The following is a 21,240-nucleotide window of genomic DNA, read 5'->3' as shown; positions in this document are numbered from 1 at the left end:
ATCCCCAGTCATTCACTGCATAAAAGCCAACCTCCAGGATTGTTGTTGGTTAAAGCCCAGAGGTCAGTGAGACCCCAGAAGGAGGTAGAGAAGGTTTTCCCTTTCCTTCATCCATCTATCTCTCTTTCTTCATTAATTTGTCATCAGAGTGCTTTTTAGGTTACAGATGATAAAAGCAACCCTATAACACATGAGCTTACAGTTTGATATGACTGAAATAATGTAATTTCTAGCTGACATGAAGAAGAAATAGGCAGGCAAGTATTGTATCTGATATTTACATGTCTAGGATTTGTAAACCTGTTAAAACACCCTAAAAAAAGACATAGAATAACAATCAACCTACTAATATTGGACTGCTTAACTAAAACTTCACATACAAATTCACCACTAAGGAATTAGTAAAAAATTCAGAGATGTGTGTCACAAGGAGATAGAATCATAAACCATAGAAAGAGTTGGAAAGCATTTTGAGATGTCACCTAGTCCACCCTCCTGTGCTGACCATCTAGACCATCTCTGACAGCTGTTTGTCTAAGCTGCTTTTCAAATGTCCAATGACAGGGATTCCAAAACCTGCCTTGGTAACCTGTTCCGGGGCGTAATTACCCTTAGAGTTAGAATGTTTTTCTACTATCTAAACTAAATCCATCTTGCTGATTTTGATGGTATTTGCAAGGGAAAGGTCATAGAATATCAGGATTGGAAGAGACCTCAGGAGGTCATCTAATCCAACCCCCTGCTCAAAGCAGGACCAATCCCCAGACAGATTTTTGCCCCAGATCCCTAAATGGCCCCCTCAAGGATTGAACTCACAATCCTGGGTTTAGAAAGCCAATGCTCAAATCACTGAGCTATCCCTCCCCCCGAAGTGTAGAAATCCCAAAGAGCCTCTCCCTACCTCTATAACCAGTTTATACATCAAATAAAATAAAGTAACACCCCCACCCCTCCAAAAATGTATCTGTTTCATGTCATGTCCCACAGGCTACTGTTACTGCTTTTTAATTATTACTTTTCTTGACAGACCCCATGGCAGACACAACAGAGGGAAATAAAACGTCCATTACTGGATTCATCCTCCTGGGCTTTGGGAATCTCCATGAACTTCAAATTCTTCTCTTCCCGCTGTTTCTAGTGATCTACATTGTGACTGTGGCCGGGAACATCCTCTTCATTGCACTAGTTTTGGCTGATCAGCACCTTCACACCCCCATGTATTTCTTCCTGGGGAACTTGTCCTGCCTGGAGACCTGCTACAGCTCCACCATCCTGCCCAGGTTGATGGCCAGTCTCCTGACTGGGGACAGAACCATTTCTGTGAGTGGCTGCCTCGTACAATTTGATATCTTTGGTTCTCTTTTAGCTACAGAATGTTGTCTCTTATCGATGATGTCTTACGATCGGTATTTAGCCGTATGCAAACCTCTGCATTATGCAGCCCACATGACGAGAAGATTTTCCTTCCAGCTAGCAGCTGGGTCTTGGCTAAGTGGGTCTGTGGTCAGCACCATTGCGGCATGTTGGTTATCACAATTGATTTTCTGTGGCCCCAATGAAATTGACCATTTCCTTTGTGATTACACCCCATTGATAAAACTGTCCTGCAGTGACACCAGCTGGATGGTTCTTGTGAATTTCCTTCTCTCCTTTATATTCATTCTTCCTCCATTTCTCTTAACCCTGACATCTTACGTGTGTATCATCCACGCTGTCCTGAGAATCCCTTCCAGCACGGGGAGGGAAAAGGCTTTCTCCACCTGCTCCTCTCACCTCATCATCATCACTATATTCTATGGGACCGTGTTCATTGTCTACATGCTCCCAGACACTGCGGCACTGAACAAAGTGTTCTCCATCTTCTATTCGGTCCTGACTCCCATAGTGAACCCCCTCATCTACAGTCTGAGAAACAAAGAGGTCAAGGAGGCTCTGAGAAAAGCTCTAAGTAAGACTATGACTTTTATAACCAATCACAAACTTTTTTCTAGGCATTTATTGTAGATTGCAATTCAATGTGTATAACAGGAACTCATTAGGTGGTGTGATGTAGCAAACCACAGCTCATGTGGGAGCCCTGAATTACCAGAACTGTTCTAATACTTACAGTAAGACCCATGCAGAAGAACCAGTTCATAAGTAATGATTGCAGAGCCAGGTATTCGCTGACTCGTGAGTTCTAGTGTGGATGGGCCCTGGATCAGCCTGGGGTAAGGGGAGCTAAAAGACTGAGTTAATAGGGAGCAGGTTTAATACAAATAAAAGGAAGTATTCCTTCACACTACACACAGTTAACCTGTGGAACTCCTTGCCAGAGAATGTTGTGAAGTTGAAAACTATAACAGGGATCAAAAAAGAACTAGATACGTTCATGGAGTATAGGTCCATCAATGGCTATTAGCCAGGATGGGCAGGAATGGTGTCCCTAGCCTCTGTTTGCCAGAATCTGGGATTGGGTGACAGGGCATGGATGTTGTCACTGTGTGTTTTAACAGCTATAAAGCTTTGACTTTTTAAAATCAACATTTCCTGTCATTAACTAATTATTGTCTGTCCAGCCCTGTTGTGTCACCCATCCTCACAATTTCCCACAATTGTGTATTAGTATATAGGCTTGTTTGTGAGCCTGGCATAGAATTTGGGGTTTGACTTTTTGATACTCTTATAGCCTTACTAATATGTGTGAACAAAGAACAAAGACGCTGTGTGTTACATCTGCCCACAAGCAGATAGTGTTAAGGTCTTACAGGGTATGGTGGGAGTGTAATATGTGAGCATACACTGGAAAGTTGCCTGGATCTTCTCTCAAGCCAGGGTCAAGCAACCAATCAAGAAGGACAAGAAGGAATGGGGCTGGGGGCAGCCATAAAACAGACTAAAAGCCAAAGAAAAGTCTGGCCTTGGCCAGAACACAACGTCACTCCTTACCTGTCCCATGGAGTACAAAAGAGGTCGCATGAAGACCCCAGACTCATGACCCTCCAAAATGGAATATGACCGTAAGTTGTAAGGGGTAGGACCAGGGGTGTGCACAGCAGGTATATTTGAGCCTGCTAAGAAGTGGGGAATGGGGAACAGGGACACAGGCAAGATTCTGCGGTGTCAGAGCTGGGAAGGGAGACACGAGGTAAACACTCTGCGGCGTCAGAGCTGGGAACGGAACACTGGAAAACAGACTCGGCCGGCATGTAGAGCTGTGGATATGTTTGCTTGAAACTAACCCCAATAAACATCACATTGCCTGCACTTTAGACTTCTGGTCTTCTGCTTTCTGTCTGCATGACGAGAACCAGGGTAGGAGGTGAAGGGAAAATCCTCTAACACTGTGATTGTTCAAATCAATAAAAATAATTAAAAGAAACCCTTAAAACTCATAATTTTGCACAACTGTGAAAACATAAATTGATAAAAATAGAAACAAAATGTTTAAAGGTGCACACTAGTGTCATGCATTGAAATTAGAAAAAAAAATGGGATTCTGCCAAGCCTAACTAAAGGATATCCTGATACGGTGCTTTTCCAATCGCTCTTGCTGAAGCTGTTCCACTGTGTACAACAATTAAATATGCCTCGGGCCTCATAGTGAGCGAAAATGACTCTGTATCCCAGTGGTCAAAGCAGTCACTTCAGAGGTGGAAGATCCCTGTTCAGATCCCTTCTCCTGATTGACCAGAGGGGGGGGATTTAACTGGGGCCTCCCCCAGCCCAGGTGGGTACCCTAATTACTGCGCTAAATTTTATAAGGGAAGACACTGCTGTTGCTTCCTCCCCCGCCTCACCATCTTCCTCTGGCCACGTTTTGTAGAGTTATGCGTGTTCCGAGCCTGCCTACTGGATAAGGCTTCACAGGTGAGATAGGCAGGGCAAGGCCCATCTTCACAGGTCTGTGGATTGTGCTGGGACTTAGGTGTCAGATGGGTGTCCAGAGGAGCATGCCCACACGCAGCAAGTTAGGCTCTTACGGAATATTTACAGCTCAAATTTAGGGGACATGGGCCAGATTAGTAAAGGGATGGATTTTGGTGGGGTTTTGGGGCTTAGAAGCTTTTGAAAATCCCACTAGGTACCTAAATACCTTTAAGTATCCGGCCATTAGTAATTTAAGTGCCTACAGAGTTAAATGGCAGCAGAACATGTGTTTGTGGATTGCAGTGGTGCCTAAAGCTGCTTACACCTAGTCTTCAGGTCCCTCGTCCCTTTGTGGAGCTGGGCCTGGGGGACCAGAGGTCATTGGAATCGGCTTCACTCATCGAAACACTCAGACACTAGGAACTTTAGCTCCTTTCACCTGGTCTGCTGCCACTTGACTTGTTATTTTTTGAGACCCTTACACGATGGGTCTGAGACATCAGTGTGTTATTCCGATTGTACAGTGACTGAAACTCCTGAAATCAAAGCTATTGTGCTGGCACGAAGCAGGGTGTGGAATCTTCGCCAGCACGTTGAAAGTTAACAATTAAAACGTTAAGCTTTACATGAGCCCTTACAGGTGGATAGTTTTCGTTTTTCCCATTTTGTAATCAGGAAAGTCAAACAGAAAATTATTCTGATTGAGCATTTCTGGAACACCATGAAAGTGTGCACGGGGATCTAACTCACAAATAAAGGGAAAATGTTTTGCCCCAAAGTCATGTTGTGCTAAGTACTTTGATTTTATAGGATTAATTATTATTGTTGTTATTATGGTTGTTTTTATTTTAAAATCACGTAACATTTTATTTTGTTTTAACCACGATGTTAGCTAAAAAACACCGCCACATATAAAATTGCCATCCCACCAGATTGCTAAGTAAATAGGTAGGTAGGGAGATGGATAGGGATGGGGATGGGTGGGTGGATGGATGTATGGATACACCCCATTCTCCAAGTTACCCATCTCCCATTGGGCACTTAATGCCACTATTCTCTTGGGAAACTCCTAGCCCGGGATCCTCCCACCAGCAGGATATTTTCCAAATGGCAAAATGTGGAAAACAGTAAGAAATTGAGGCGGGGGCGGGGGGGGGGAACTACTTTCTGACTTTCCACCAACTTTTTCCATTTGGAAAATAAGTAAGTGCAGAAAATATTACTTTCAGAGAGAGAAAGCAATACTTTAACTTTAAAAAAAAGCCCACTTTCAATGCTTAGGAATATTCTGTGAAGCTGGAAATCATTTGGAAAAGGTAAGAAAGTGTGGGAAAAAACCCAACACTTTCCTATGTTTTCAAAATTTCATGCAGGACAATTGGAATTTCCAGACAGGAATATTTCTAATGGGGATTTTCCCCATAAACATTTCCCCAGGAAAATCCTGATTTTCCAGCCAGCTCTACTCAACATCAAGAGTTTTCCCACTATCACCAGAAAGATCTGGGATCCTCTTTCCATTCAGAGAAGGTGTCAGGTGTTCACTTTAGCAATGCTCCGTTCTCTACTGATCCACATCATGTCAGTTAATCATGATCAGGGTGCAGTGACAATCAAATAGTTGTTTGTGAGCCACCTGTTGTATCCCAAGCTCTCAGCGATAGGGTCAGTATGCATCATTTGGGGTGAAATATTACCCTCCCCAGAGAGCCAGTGTTAGGCCTACACAACACTTCAGCCATATTTGGAGTACTTAGCTGGAAGTCAGGTGGTGCATGGGCCTTCTGTTGATCTTCTGAACAGCAGTGAGTTTCACCCTTTAAGAACTCATGGCCTGGTCCAAAGCTCACAGACTTTAATAGGAATCACTCCATTGACTTCACTGGGCTTTGCCTCCATCCCTAAGAGGATTGAGAGACTCAGGAGTTGGTCAAAGGGTCTGTGAGAAAAATTCTCTTCTGTAGTGTATCTAGAATGGAGAAATTGGAGAACAACAAGCCACCTGGCCTTCTTTATATGGACCAGTTCTAGGAAGGAGAGGGAAGTATGAATGTCCATTGTCTTGCAACTTGTGCAATCGTTCCCACCTCTGAGTGAGAATATAAATACTCAGGATCTGTTTCTTCCCTGACTTATGCCTCTGATGTCAGTGCAGTTGTTTCTGATTTACACTGGTGTCAGTCAGAGAAGAATCAGGCCTATCATTCTGCTCAGGCAGCATTTTACATTTCGCTCTGTAATTGCTTTGCACAAGTGTAATCGATGGCAGAAGCTGCAGGACCATGGAGAATCAGCCATCATACGCCATGGTTTCTTTCAAAGCTTGGCCAAACAGGGCAGGGATGAATGGAAATTTGGAGGAACTTTCCTCACATATAGATACGCGTCTCGTGAAGGAATGACTGAACCACCAGTTTACTTTACAATGGTCAACTAAACATTCATGATTAAAAATAGCATTTGGTCAACCTTGACCTTAATCATTAAGAAAGGGAAAGATAATAAGACAGAAAATATCATATTGCCTCTAGATAAAGGCATGGTACACCCACATCTTCAATACTGCGTGCAGATGTGGTCACTCCATCTCAATAAAGATATATTGGAATTGGACAAGGTTCAGAAAAGGGCAACAAAAATGATTAGGGGTATGGAACGGCTGCCATATGAGGAGAGATAAATAAGACTGGACTTTTCAGCTTGGAAAAGAGACGACTGAGGGGGAATATGATAGAGGTCAATAAAATCATGACTGGTGTGGAGAAAGTAAATAAGGAAGTGTTATTTACTCCTTCTCATAACACAAGAACCAGGGGTCACCAAATGAAATTATTAGGCAGAAGGTTTAAAACAAAAAAAGGAAGTATTCCTTCACACAACACACAGTCAATCTGTGAAACCCCTTGCCAGAGGATGGTGTGAAGGCCAAGACTATAACAGGTTCAAAAAAGAACTAGGTAAATTCATGGAGGATAGGTCCATTAATGGTTATTAGCCTGGACAGGCAGGGATGGTGTCCCTAGCCTCTGTTTGCCAGAAGCTGGGAATAGGCGACAGGGGATGGATCACTTGATGATTACCTGTTCTGTTTATTCCCCCTAAGGCACCTGGCATTGGCCACTGTCAGAAGACAGGATACTGGGCTAGGTGGACCTTTGGTCTGACCCACTATGGCCGTTCTTAATGGAGGCGATGCTGTCCATATCCCCTTCCCAGATCCATGCAAGCCCTTCCCAGTAAATACAGATATCTAGAAGACAGTCATATACACATGTGGTCTCAAATACAATGATTTTACATAGAGGACATTAACATTATTTTCCAAAATTAGATATCTCAACAACATTTTTCATTCCAATTTTGAGTTGAAATGAAAACAATGAGAGACTATTTACATTAAATGCAGATGATTTTTTGTAATTTTTTCTGTGTTTCAAGCAGCTATGAAGATCATCATCATTTCTGAAACATTGATTTCTAATTTGATTTCTGATTTCAATGCACACAAAAAATTTAAGAAATGTTAACATTTTTATGTGTTTCTTTTTGCAGTTTTTGAACACTAGTTCAACTGTAGCATTGAATGCCACTGACTTCAAAGAGCTCCTCCAGATTTGCACCGTTGTGTAATTCATATCAGAAAAAAGATATGCATCCAAATTACTTTCTGTGAGAAAATATTTTTCTCTTTCTCCTGTCCCCCGACAATCTCTTCAGAGCCCCTATCACCTCCTTGTTTCTCAGGCTGTAGATAAAGGGGTTCAAGGTGGGGTGACTGTTGTGTTAATCAGAGAGAGCACGTTGTTGCTGCCTTGTAAGTTAATAGAATCGTGTCTTAAATAGATCAGACTGCGGCTCCCATAATACAATGTCACCAATGAGGTGTGAGGAGCAGATGGAGAAGGCTTATAGACTCATAGACTTTAAGGTCAGAAGGGACCATTATGATCATCTGGTCTGACCCCCTGCATGCTGCAGGCCATAAAACCGTCCCTACCCCTTCCCTGGACTCTGCTGTTGAAGTCCCCAATCCTGTTTTAGGTGACTTCAATCGGCAGAAACCCTCCTGCTAGAGATCCCTGCCCCATGCTGCGGAGGAAGGCAAAAAACCTCCAGAGGCTCAGCCAATCTGCCCTGGAGGAAAATTCCTTCCCGACCCCAAATATGGCGATCAGTAAGACCCCGAGCATATAGGCAAGAGTCTCCAGCCTGACCCCTGTCAGCCATTATACAATTTACCTACCATTGCTTGGTTTTCCTTGACTACTATGTTTTACCATTAAACCATTCCCTCCATAAATTTATCTAACTTAATCTTAAAACCAGACAGGTCCGTCGCCCCCACCGTTTCCCTCGGAAGGCCGTTCCAATATTTCACCCCTCTGACGGTCAGAAACCTTCGTCTAATTTCAAGCCTGAACTTCCCCACGGCCAGTTTATATCCATTCGTTCTCGTATCCACATTAGTACTAAGCTGGAATAATTCTTCTCCCTCCCTCGTATTAATCCCTCTAATATATTTAAAGATAGCAATCATATCTCCCCTCAGCCTTCGCTTTGTCAGACTAAACAACCCAAGCTCCTCTAGTCTCTTTTCATACGACAGGTTTTCCATTCCTCTGAACATCCTAGTGGCCCTTCTCTGCACCCGTTCCAGTTTGAGTTCATCTTTTTTAAACATGGGAGACCAGAACTGCACACAGTACTCCAAATGAGGTCTCACCAGCGCCTTGTACAACGGAAGCAGGACCTCCTTATCCCTACTAGATATACCTCGCCTAATGCATCCCAAGACAGCATTGGCTTTTTTCACCGCCACGTCGCATTGTCGACTCATAGTCATCCTGCGGTCTACGAGGACCCCTAGGTCCTTCTCCTCTTCCGTTACTTCTAACCAATGTGTCCCCATCTTGTAACTAAAATTTTTATTAGTCATCCCCAAATGCATCACCTTACACTTTTTACTATTAAATTTCATCCTATTTCTGATACTCCAATTCACAAGCTCATTCAAGTCTCCCTGCAGGATATCCCTATCCTCTTCCGAATTTACAACGCCTCCCACCTTCGTATCATCCGCAAACTTTATCAGCCCACTCCTGCAATCGGTTCCGAGGTCAGTTATAAATAGATTAAATAAAATGGGTCCCAAAACCGAACCTTGAGGCACTCCACTAGTAACCTCCCTCCAACCTGACAGTTCACCCTTTAATACGACCCGCTGCATTCTCCCCATTAACCAATTCCTTATCCACCTCTGGATTTTCATATCGATCCCCATGTTTTTCAGTTTAACCAATAATTCCTCATGGGGTACAGTATCAAACGCTTTACTGAAATCCAGGTATATTAGGTCCACCGCATTTCCCTTATCTAATAAATCCGTTACTTTCTCAAAGAAGAAGATCAGATTCGTTTGGCACGATCTGCCCTTCGTAAAACCATGTTGTAATTTATCGCAATTGCCACTAACCTCCAGGTCCTCAACTAGTTTCTCTTTCAGAATTTTCTCTAACACCTTGCACACTACAGATGTTAAACTAACAGGCCTGTAGTTACCCGGATCACTTTTTTTCCCTTTCTTGAAAATAGGAACCACATTAGCTATTCTCCAGTCTAACGGGACCACCCCCGAGTTTACAGATTCATTAAATATTATCGCTAATGGGCCTGCTATTTCCCGCGCCAATTCCTTCAATATTCTCGGATGAAGATCGTCCGGTCCTCCCGACTTAGCCCCATTAAGGCATTCAAGTTTTGTTTCTACCTCGGATACGGTAATCCCCCATCCTGAATGCCCCTCTGTAGTGGTGCTAGTATCCCTAATACCTTCATTGGCCTCATTAAACACCGATGCAAAATATTCATTGAGATATTGCGCCATGCCTAAATTGTCTTTAATCTCCTCTCCGGCAATAGTCTTCAGCGGTCCCACTTCTTCTTTCTTTGCTTTCTTCCTATTTATGTGGCTGTAAAACCTCTTACTATTGCTTTTAATTCCCCTCGCTAGGTCCAACTCTACACGGCCTTTGGCCTTTCTCACTCTATCTCTACATTCTCTGACTTCGCTAAGGTAAGTTTCTTTACTAATCCCTCCCCTCTTCCACTCTTTGTACGCTTTCTGTTTTTTCCTAATCGCCCCTTTGAGTCGGTCGCTCATCCAGCTCGGTCTAAATCTCCTGCTTTGTAATCTTTTTCCCTTTTTTGGAATGCAGGCCTCCGACAGCTCATGCATCTTTAACTTGAAGTAATCCCAGGCTTCTTCTGCCTTTAGATCCATTAATACGTTTGCCCAATCCACTTCCCTTACCAGTCCCCTTAATTTGTTAAAATTGGCCTTTTTAAAATTATAAACCCTAGTCTTTGACTTAATTCTGTTACTCCTCCCATGTATTTTAAACCGAATTAGCTCATGATCACTGGAGCCCAAATTGTCCCCCACTACCACTTCCTCAACGAGGTCCTCACTACTTACCAGAATCAAATCTAAAATGGCCTCCCCCCTCGTCGGTTCAGCTACCACTTGATGAAGGAATTGATCAGCAAGCACATCTAGGAACATCTGAGCCCTATTATTACTACTAGCGTTTGTGCCCCAATCTATATCTGGGAAGTTAAAGTCCCCCATAATTACACAGTTTCTATTAGTAATTACTTCTCTAAACACATTAAATAGTTCCTTATCCATATCCTGGGTCGATCCCGGCGGTCTATAGCACACTCCAAGCACTATCCCCGGAGAGGCTCTAGTAGTCCTATTACCCAGTGTGAGTATTGCCCAGACGGACTCTGTGTTATCTAATCCATCAACTATTATTTCTTTACAGCTTATTTCACTATTGACATACAATGCCACCCCCCCACCTTTACCTTTGTTCCGGTCTTTCCTAAACAGCGCATACCCCTCCATACCTGTGTTCCAGTCGTGACTGCCATTCCACCACGTTACTGTTATTCCTACGATATCTGGTTTCAGCTCTTGGACCAAGAGCTCCAATTCCTCCATTTTATTACCTAGGCTTCTGGCATTGGTGTATAAACACCCTAATGTATGTCGTTTAGCCTGTCTCCCATTAGTAGCACTATAAGTTGCGGGCCTCCTTGCGTCCGTCCCCCCTGTCCTTCCTATGTCCAATCTCATCTCCCTGGCTATGTCTCCTCTCATTTTACTCACCTTTTCCATACTGGAATCTGGCGTGGAGATTAACTGTGCATCTCCCAACCTTCTCCCCAAACTTCCTAGTTTAAAGCTCTTTTGATAAGATGAGCCAGCCTCCCTCCCAGAAGTCTATTTCCTTCCCTACTCAGGTGAAGCCCATCCCGCGAGAACAGGTGTCTGTCCCCGAAAGCCTCCCAGTGGCCATACATCCCAAAGCCCTCCTTATAGCACCACTCTCTTAGCCAACTATTTATTCTCACAATCCTATCAGCCCTTTGCTGCCCTTCCCTCGGAACGGGCAGAATCCCACTAAAGATAATCTGAGCCTCTATCTCCTTGAGTGTCTTCCCCAGCCTAGCATAATCTCCCTTGATTCTCTCTAACGAGAACCTAGCCATGTCATTTGTTCCTACATGAAGGATTATCAAGGGGTTCTTACCTGCTCCTTTTAGGATCCTTTTCAACCGCAGGTCCACATCGCGTATCTTTGCGCCCGGTAGACAGCACACCCTTCTGTTCTCCGGGTCTGCCCTGGTCACAGGCCTGTCCAATCTCCTCAGTAATGAGTCTCCAATTACATACACCTGCCTTCGCCTGGCAACAGTGCGATCTAGTAATCTAGTCTCTAATCCCTCTAGTCCTGACCTGTGCCTGTTCCTATCTTCCCTTATGCTCCCCCTTATGCCTTCCTGATTCCTCCCGGGGCCCAGAATTGGTGCTGTCTCCATCAACTCCTCCCCTCTCTCTCTCGGACTAGCTGCTCTTCTCTTCTTCCTCACTCTCCCACCTTCAGCCGCCACCTGCTGCCCCTCCACCTCGCTATCCAAACACTCGAACCTATTCCTGAGTTCTATTCCCCCCTCACTGGCCCTTCTTTTCCTTGGCCTGCTTCTCACAGTCACATGCTTCCACCTCCCATGTTCTCCCCCTTCCATTCCCCTCTCACCGTCCTCTGCCTCTACCTGCGCTGCAGGGCATTCTCCTTCAGCCCCTCCTTGCCTGTCCTCCATCAGCTGCTCGAACCCCCACCTAAACTCCACCAGGGTATCTACCTGCATCTCTAGCCCCTTAATCTTTTCCTCCAGTAACACTATCAGGCGACACTTCATACACACATACCTGTGTTCCAGCTCCCCTGCTAGGACCATATACATACCACAGCTTCCACATGCAGCCATCTGCATTCTGTCTGCTCCTGCTGCTTGGCTCATGCCTGCTGCACTCCCTGCCCACGGCACCTTCTCCTCCAATGAGAACTCCCACTCAAACTCCCCTGTTAGCCGCCCTGTTTGTTTGCTGCCTCCGGTGCCGCTGCTCGCAGCTGTGCCGCTGCCTGGCTGGGCGGCCGCTTTTATGGGCCCCCTACTCAGGGCTCGGCGTCCTTCCCAGCACCCAGCCCCTGCAGGCCCCTACAAACACACAAGAACACCAAGGACAGACACAAATACAGGTACCTTCTCCTCCAATGAGAACTCCCACTCAAACTCCCCTGTTAGCCGCCCTGTTTGTTTGCTGCCTCCAGCTGATGCCATCTGTAAGGTGGTGGAGACAATAAAGATGTAGGACAGAAGGATGAGAGAAAATGAAATGAAGATGACCAGTATAGCAGCTGTAAATAACTGCATTTCAGACTGAGAGGTGTCAATGCAAGAAAGCTTAATAAATGGGGGAATATCACAGAAGAAATAGTTAATTTTATTGGACCCACAAAATGGCAAGGCGAAAACCCAGACTGTCTGTACTAGGGACACCACGTTACCACTGAACCACGAGAGAACTGTCAGTGAAAGGCAGACTCTCCTGTTCATGATGAGCCTGTACATCAATGGGTTACTTATGTCCCTGTAGCGGTCATACGCCATGGCGGCCAGTAGGAAGCAGAGATTCCAAGGAAGACCAAGAAGTACATTTGTGCAGTGCAGGCCATGTAGGAAATGCTCCTGTCCTCTGAGAGGAAGTTCACCAGCATCTTGGGGACAGTGACCGAGGTATAGCAAATCTCCAGGAAGGATAAGACCTGAAGAAAGAAATACATGGGGGTGTGAAGGACGGCGTCCATGGTGATGATTATGAGAAGTTTGTTCCCCATGAGGATAATGGTGTGAATTAACAGAGAGACGGAGAACAGAGGCACCTCCAGCTTGTGGTGTTTGGACAATCCCAGTAGAATGAATTCAGTCACCATGGTGAGGTTCCCCCTTCTTGATTCTTCTGCATATTTCATCTGTGGGAGGACAATAAATATCTGGACGACATGTGAAGGAATGACACACTGCAGGAACTAATGGGGAGATGTTCAAAGGCACACATGGGAGTTATGGTCCCAATTCCCAAGGACATTCAGTAGGAATTGTGGCCCACATCCCAAAACATATGTAGGTGCCTAACTGTCATTGATTTCTATGGGAGTTAGGCACCTAAATACTTTTAAGTGTTTGGGAGACTGGCTGTCACATTTGCCTTTGAAAATCTTCTCCATTCATAGGGCAAATTCTCTATTCATCCAGTTCAAATCTCACTGAAGCTACTTCCACAGTCCCTGTGCGGTTCGGAAGGTATTTCCATATTCTAGATGTGGCTGTCCTCGGCCCCCCTTCTCTTCTCTTGCTGTCGGCTCTGTTGACTTTTTTCTATTTGTCCCCATCTTACCTGAACTGGACACAATACTCCTGATCAGCCTTAATAAGCGTGGTAGAGAGGGAAAGAAGTGTGTCTCATACTTTGCTTACAACACGCCTGCCAATACATCCCAGAATGGCGTTCGGGGTTGGTTGGTTTGTTTCCAGCAGTGTGCTGCTGTACATCCTGGTTTTGTACAGTGCCAGCTGCACATGCAAGAATGTACCTGGGGCTAAGGGTCACTGGGGGCAGCAGAGGGTGAGGAATGGGAAAGGGGCAGCTCTATTGTAGCATGGGGGCACTAGGGATAGCAGAGGAGGAAGGCTGGGAAAGGGGCGGCTATACTGTGCACTGGGCATTGGGGGAAGCAGAGGTTAATGTGGCCAATGTTTTATGTAGCCTTGTCAATGATCTCTCCATGGCAGCTGATCACAGGAAATGACCAAATAAAATAATTCTTTTTAACTGAAATCTCAGGTTTAATATTCCTTAAAGTGATGAAGAGTCAATCAACTTGGAATTAAAAACCTAACCCGCAGTGTGAGAAGATTCAGCTCTCTCCTTGTATTCTAGCCAATGTGCAGGTGAGACGTCTTTCCCTTGAAGAGTTAAGCAATGGGATTTCATCCCTGTTGGCATTGACGGGGTGTGAGCCGCTTCTTGGGAGAACCACGCCCCCAGCCCCTCCCCTTCTGCCTGAGGCCCCGCCCCCATCCACCTCCCCTGCCCCGCTGGAGTCCCGAGCCCCTATCTCCGCACCCTGCCACAAGAGCACCAGGCCACCCCTCCACAGCTCCCACAGCCCCCCGAGCAGTGGATGGCATGGCCTCAGTGCCAGGGGCTCCCAGCGCTGGGCAGCCCCAACTGCCTCATGTCCCTGCTGCAGGCACCAGCCCCAGCCCCAGCCCCAGCCCCAGCCCCAGCCCCAGCCCCAGCTCCAGCTCCAGCCCCAGCACGCTTCCTGGAAGACAAGCAACCTGCCAGGGCTTGGGCCAAGGGGAAAGCAGTAGCCAGGCGGGGGCCTCAGGGTGGAGCGTGGGCCGGGCCATGCTGGGCTGTTTGGGGAGGTTTCACCTCCCTCAGCGTATGATATGCACCACCCAGGGCAGTCAGCAATGTATTTGCCAGAGGTCAATTAAAGAAACAAACAAACAAACAAACAAACCCCTTTTTTCAAAATGCAATGATGCGAGCCACAAATAGTCAACATTTGGACATTGCGAACAACAAAGCTTTGACACAACATTTTTCACTCTGGGGATAAATTGGAACGAGACCTTACTGCACGGTTAGGGGGCAAATTATGGTAGTAGTGAACTGGGAATTATAACTGTCTCCTACTTGTTTTTTTCATTCAGATATAAGTGGATATTTGTATCCTTCTGTAAATGCTGGAAGAAACCTTCCCTTCAGGGAAAAAGGTGACAGTCGGTCAAAATCTTCATGCTGAAAAAGGGCAGTGTTGGAGTCAAGTTGTAGAATATATTGCAATACACACAACTGAAATGACTATATGGACTGTACCCAAACTGGCCCATGATCTGGCGACTGTGAATGTAGAGCAGTGTCCTTTACTGGATGGAATCGGTGCTATTCTTTGGTTCTCAAACGCTAACGGACCAATTACAGACCTACATTACTGGAACAGGATTAGATGATTTGTATCAAGTGCTGTGACACTGAAGATGCCTGAGACTCTGAAACTTTTCTGGGACGTGGGAAGAAATGATTTGTACTTTATAATCTCAGGTCTCTGAGTTCCATGCTTCCATGGTATGGGCCTTTCCAAGAACCCGATGGGAGTTAGGTGACAAATTCTCATAGCAATGTCACAGGACTTGGGTCTTTCTTGTGTACATAACCCCCCTTTGAAGATCCCAACCTCAATGTGTAAAGCACCCTGTTGCACCTGCATTTTCTCACAGCAGGCTGCACTTTCTCGTTTCAGATACCACTGACCAGCAGCCTTGAGCTAAGGGTAACATTTTCAAAAACAATTAAGCAAACGTCAATAGTGACATAGGAGGCTAAGTCCCGTTGCCTTGCAGTGAGATTTAGGTTGCTAAGCCTGAGTAACTGAGAAACGTTTGAAATGGGACTTAGGCTTCTAAATCACTTAGAATCTTTTTAAAATGTTACCTGAACTACTTGAGTGAGCTCATTGGGTGGGGACTGGGTACATGTGCGCTTGCTATGGAGGGCAACAGGGGGTTGGATGGAGAACATGTAAGATCAGCTAACTCTGGTGCCATTTTCAAATCTTTCTAGGGGGATTGGATGGGAACTCGGTGTCTAAATCACTTTGGCAGCTGTAAAATCTAGAATTGGTGCATTACTTCCTGACAGTCACCCTAGCGTTCACGCAATAAAGAGAGACATTTGTTTCAAGATTAGAAGTTTCTTCCCTCGCCAGGACTCTCCCTTTGAGATTAGGAGTTTGACTCTGGTTCGGTTTTAGAAAATGTCAGTAAATACCAACTTCCCCTTGCCTGTTGCATTCCCCACAGCAGACGTGCCTCGGGAGACAGCCTCTCCCCGCAGAAGGATATATAAAGAATCAGAAAAGACGTTCCCCATTTGACAGAGGGAATGAGGCGCAGGGTCATGTTACCAGACATGGCAAAGGAGTCTCAGTAGCTTTTCTAGGTTGTCGTTCCAGTTTCTGGGCACATGGAAGTAAGTAAATGCAGCGGAGACAGAAAATGAACTGAATAACCTGGATTCTGGTACCTGAAATGCTGTGTGAGCAGATGACAACAGAGACCCCAGCTGTTGACAGACCCACCTTAGAGGTAAATCAATCTTTTCCGCTCTGATCCTTGAATCTTGAGGAGTTTGAGGCAGTGTAGGTCGGTAACTAATCCCATGGGAATCGAAGAGAAACTGGGCACTGATCTCTCTCAAACTTCGAACCGAAAGCAAAGTGACTGATTTTAGGAATAGGAAAGTCCTGTCAAGTCATCTCTACCCTAGCTCCTTTCCTGGCCTCCATCACCCTGGTATCTGGGCACCTCACTGCCTTGAATGTATCTATCCCCGTACTACCCATATGTGATGCCATTACCCCTGATTATAGATGGGAGGTGGTGCACAGATGGGCAGATTTAGGGTGTTTTTTTGGCACCTCAAGACCCAGACCCCCAGTGGGATTGGAAATCCATGGGCATTAGATACAGCTGCTACTCAGGCACTAGGGTGCATTCTTACGTACTTATCAGCCTTTGGAAATCTGCCCTGAAAGTCACACAAGGGGTTGGTGAAGAAGCAGGGAACTGAACCAACATCTGCCGAATCCAGGGCCAGCGCTTCAAACACGGGAGCAGCCTCCGTTCCTCTCTCCCCTCCCCTCCTCACCCCTACAGCGTTGTGCCCTCACTGGCAGCTCCGCCGTCACGGGGCGCTGAGTGAACGGCCCTGGGGAAAGCAGAGCTGCTGTTGGCTGCTGCGCTCGGTGCTCGGGGGCAGACACCGGCTGTAAGTAGACTTGGCAACATCGGTTTCTTTCTCCCCTTAGAGGGTTAATATTGGGATTATTTTATCTTTCAGATTTTGCCCCAATTTTTAACTATTAAGTTTTACAGTCACAGGAAGCTCAGGGGGGTTAAGGTGCGCGTCAGGGCGAGGACAGCGCTGCCAGTGGGGGGGAGGGGGGGCGGCTCCCGACCAGCTGAGGGACCCAAGACACCAGGGTGCATGGGGCAGGGAAGGCGGCTGCTCTGGCCCAGTGGAGCAGAGATCCATGGACAGGGCTGGGAGCAGGAGGAGGAGGCGGTGAGCCCCCGGCCACGGGAGTGGTCACCTCATTGTTGAACAGCGCCGTCGATGGGAAGAAACCATTCAGTAGCGGGGTGGCCTCCGCACAGCCAGAGACTCACCATCCTCCTCACAGCCCAGGCCCGCCAGGGCCGCAGCCTTCCCCGCACCTTACGCCTGCAGGGATGGGTGTCGCCGGCCATGCGGCCGTGCAGGAAGCCCTCAGCAACTCTGCTGTCCCAGCCCCGCTCATCGACTCCCGGGACCGCTGGGTGCAGAGGGCTCCCTGCCCGGCCGCAGGGCCGGTGACACCATCGCTGTGGGTGCAAGGTGCAGGGACAGGCTGCACTAACCTCCACTCTTACTGACAGTTTCTGTTGTTGGTTTGGTTGTATCAGCTGATATCGACCTTTCCCAACGTCTGTTGATGGAAATCAAATCCAGCCGATCTATACGTTTAAAGAAAGCTCAAGGCGTTCGCTGTCCAAATCCCTTTGAAATCAAAGGGGCCCATCCTAGAAGTCAGTGGAAATTTTAACTTAGATGTCAGTGGAGCAGTCTCGGACAGAACAGAATTATTCCCGGGGTGTAAAATTAAACTTGTGCATAACTCTGTGCAGGGTCCGGGCCTTATTGAGCAATTAATAAAGATTAGTAAATCGGTCCGGGAAAAGTTACAACCTCACCCACCCTCTCTCTTTAAGGATCAGTAATGGGGAGAGACACAGTAATGGCAGACTAGAGAGAGAGAGAGGATTAATATTTCTTTTAACCAAAGATAAAGAAGAAAACATAGAGCTGATCAATATTTCTGATTGGCATTTTTGATGAAAAAAAGTTTTGTTGATAGGAATCAAAATGTTCCAGGGAACAGATCAATTTCTGTGCAATTTTGATTAGGAAAAAAGTTATTGTATAGAGCTTTATGAAATAAAATAATATAAAAATGAATAGAAATAAATGTATGTAAAGGTCTATAATACACAATGTAATATACTATAAAAATATCATAGAAAAAATAAAAAATAGGTAAAAACATTGTAAAAAGTAACATTGGAATGAAATCCAACATCTGAAATCATGCAATTGCCGATGAAATGGAAATTTGGGTCCTACACCACTCTCATAATGTGAAAATTGCACATTTCTTACACATTATGAATTTTATCCAGAATTTTTTCTTGCAAGGGAGGATCAATTTCTAGCTAATGTGGTGGTTTCTAGCAGGAGTTGTTTTGGTTTTGGTTTTTAATGAAGATCTCATCTCCATATGTCGAGTGTCCGACGGCAGGACAATGAAGTATTGTCCTAGGGAAGGAGAGGCATTGGTCTGATGATAAAAACTTTCCAATGGCTCTGCTAGAGTTAGGTGGCCCATTTCCACTGCAATTCACTTGGAGTTGGCTGCCCACACACTGCAATTCCCAGCCTTTGTTGTTTAGTTTGTTTCTCTGTTGCGGCTCCCTCTACAATATCCAATCCTGGCCCGGTTCGCCCATGGATCTCCAATCGATAAAGGCCATTGCCCTGCTCTGACACACCAGGTAGTGAAACATGTGACTATTTGAAGCAACACGTTTTTGTACTGTTGTACCTAAGCCCCATCACCTTAATATTTGAGTGCTTGGTGTCATCTCTCAAGTTACTACATGAGTTTCCAGAGAGATTAATGTTTTGTTGAACCTGCAGTCTGCTCAGATATGAAATCTGCCCCTGGGATCACGAGATGGCATTTCCCCTCCCCTGGCCTCCATTCTCCACTCACCCATATTTCCAGTAGCTAGCAGAGGGGGACAATGAAAAAAAAGGTTATGTTTTATTGAGTGAATTTTCTTCATTTATGTGGCAGACTTCATTTCTTTCCCGTAGGGAAACCAAACGTCCATCACAGAATTCATCCTCCTGGGATTCGGGGATCTCCCAGAACTGCAGGTACTTCTCTTCCTCCTGTTCCTAGTGATCTACATCGCGACCGTGGCAGGGAACGTCCTTATCGTTGTGCTAGTTGTGACTGATCAGCACCTTCACAGCCCCATGTACTTCTTCCTGGGGAACTTGGCCTGCTTGGAGACCTGCTACAGCTCCACCATCCTGCCCAGGATGATGGCTGGTCCCCTGGCTGGGGACAGGACTATTTCGTTCAATGGGTGTGTCACACAATTTTATTTCGTTGGTTCTCTGATTGCTACAGAACGCCTTCTCTGATCAGTGATGTCTTATGATCGATATTTAGCCATATGCAATCCTATGCGCTATCCAACCCGTGTGAGTCACAGGTCTTACCTGAAGCTCGCAGGTGGCTGTTGGATAGGTGGATTCCTAGGTAATAGCATAAATATGTTGTCGATATCTCAGTTAATATTCTGTGGGCCCAATTGTATTGACCATTTTTTTTTTGTGATCTCATCCCCCTTGTAAAACTCTCCTGCAATGACCCTCACCTGATGGAAATGGTGATTTTCACACTCAGCTTGCTTTTCTCACTGGTCCCATTCCTGCTTACCTTGATATCCTACATCTGCATCATCTCCACCATCCTGAGAATCCCGTCCACCACCGGGAGGCGAAAGGCCTTTTATAACTGCTCCTCCCACCTCATTGTGGTGAGCATTTATTATTCAACTCTGCTGACTGTCTGTATGTTCTCAACCACCAACATCCTGAGCAACTTCAAGAAAGTTCTGTCTGTTGCCTACACAGTCCTGACTCCCCCGGTCAATCCCCTCATCTACAGCCTGAGAAACAAAGAGGTCCAGGAGGCCCTGAGGAAAGCTTGTAGAAAGTTCATGTTTGGACCACGCTAACCTGTCAGTTTCCTTGGGTTAAAGTAGATATAACATGGGTTGGGCTAGAGACTGAACCAAACCCTGCTGTAGTCCCAGGTCGTTTTTCCCTGAGTTTCATTGGGCTTCATGTCCTGCTCTTACACAGTGTCTCACACCTTTCCAGACGACTTTACCCCCTTCAGGAGTCTGATTTCTCTTGCGTATCCCCAAGTTTCACCTCACTTAAAAATTATTTGCTTACAAAATCAGACATAAAAATACAAAACTATCACAGTGCACTGCTACTGAAAAACTGCCGAGTTTCTCATTTTTACCATATAATTATGAAATAAATAAATTAGAATACAAATATTGTTCTTACATTTCAGTGTATAGGCTATAGAGCAGTATAGACAAGTCATTGTCTGTATGAAATTTTAGTTTGTACAGACTTTGCTAGTGCTTTTTATGTAACCTGTTGTAAATCTAGGCAAATCTCTAGATGAGCTGATGTACCCCCTGGAACACCTCTATGTACCCCCAAGCTACACATGGCCCTGGTTGAGAACCACTGCTCTGACAGCCCTGGGAGACAGTGGAGATGGAGAGACCTCTTAAAACCTGGGACCCCAGTCTTGTTAGGGCCGGTCTCAGATTCCACAGGTGGGTTTCACTGAGCTAGTGCGAGACTTGAACTTGTGGCTGCTCAAAGTTCAGACAATGACCCGCGATTGTGCTCAGAGAGAGGGTGCAGGTGAAATTGACTCAGCAGGAACGCTCAGTGTCCGTTCATTGTAAGATGGGAGACTTCTAGATCCACACACGCGCACACACACGCACACACAGATATGCATACATGAACACATATACACATACATGCATGCATATGTGCATACATGCATTCACACACGCACACTTATCCAGACACACGCACGCACACAGACACACATGGACGCGCACACACATGCATACACACACCCGCATGGACACATACACAAATGCAAGCACATATCCACACATGCACACATATGCCCACACACACATATGCACACAAACACACACATATGCACACGCACATACACACGCACATATATT

General features: G+C 45.7%; 2 protein-coding genes and 2 pseudogenes across 2 annotated transcripts in view; 3 read left to right on the top strand and 1 right to left on the bottom strand.

Annotated features, from left to right (window-relative positions):
• The window catches only part of LOC135975479 (uncharacterized), a 500,168-nt gene that overhangs the window by 385,972 nt on the left and 92,956 nt on the right, over window positions 1-21,240 (top strand). The window lies entirely within an intron of this gene.
• Window positions 1,033-2,004, top strand: LOC135975431 (olfactory receptor 11A1-like). Its single transcript, XM_065566480.1, has one exon. It carries the CDS (start codon window positions 1,033-1,035, stop codon window positions 2,002-2,004), a length of 972 nt encoding a protein of 323 aa, XP_065422552.1.
• On the bottom strand, window positions 7,510-13,232 carry LOC135975215 (olfactory receptor 10A7-like; annotated as a pseudogene).
• On the top strand, window positions 17,566-20,333 carry LOC135975430 (olfactory receptor 5AP2-like; annotated as a pseudogene).

This window comes from Chrysemys picta, chromosome 13 (genome assembly GCF_011386835.1).
Source record: "Chrysemys picta bellii isolate R12L10 chromosome 13, ASM1138683v2, whole genome shotgun sequence".
Classification (NCBI taxonomy): Eukaryota; Metazoa; Chordata; order Testudines; family Emydidae; genus Chrysemys; species Chrysemys picta.
The sequence above is the reverse complement of the archived record's forward strand: the minus strand, read 5'-3'. Positions and strand labels throughout refer to the sequence as shown.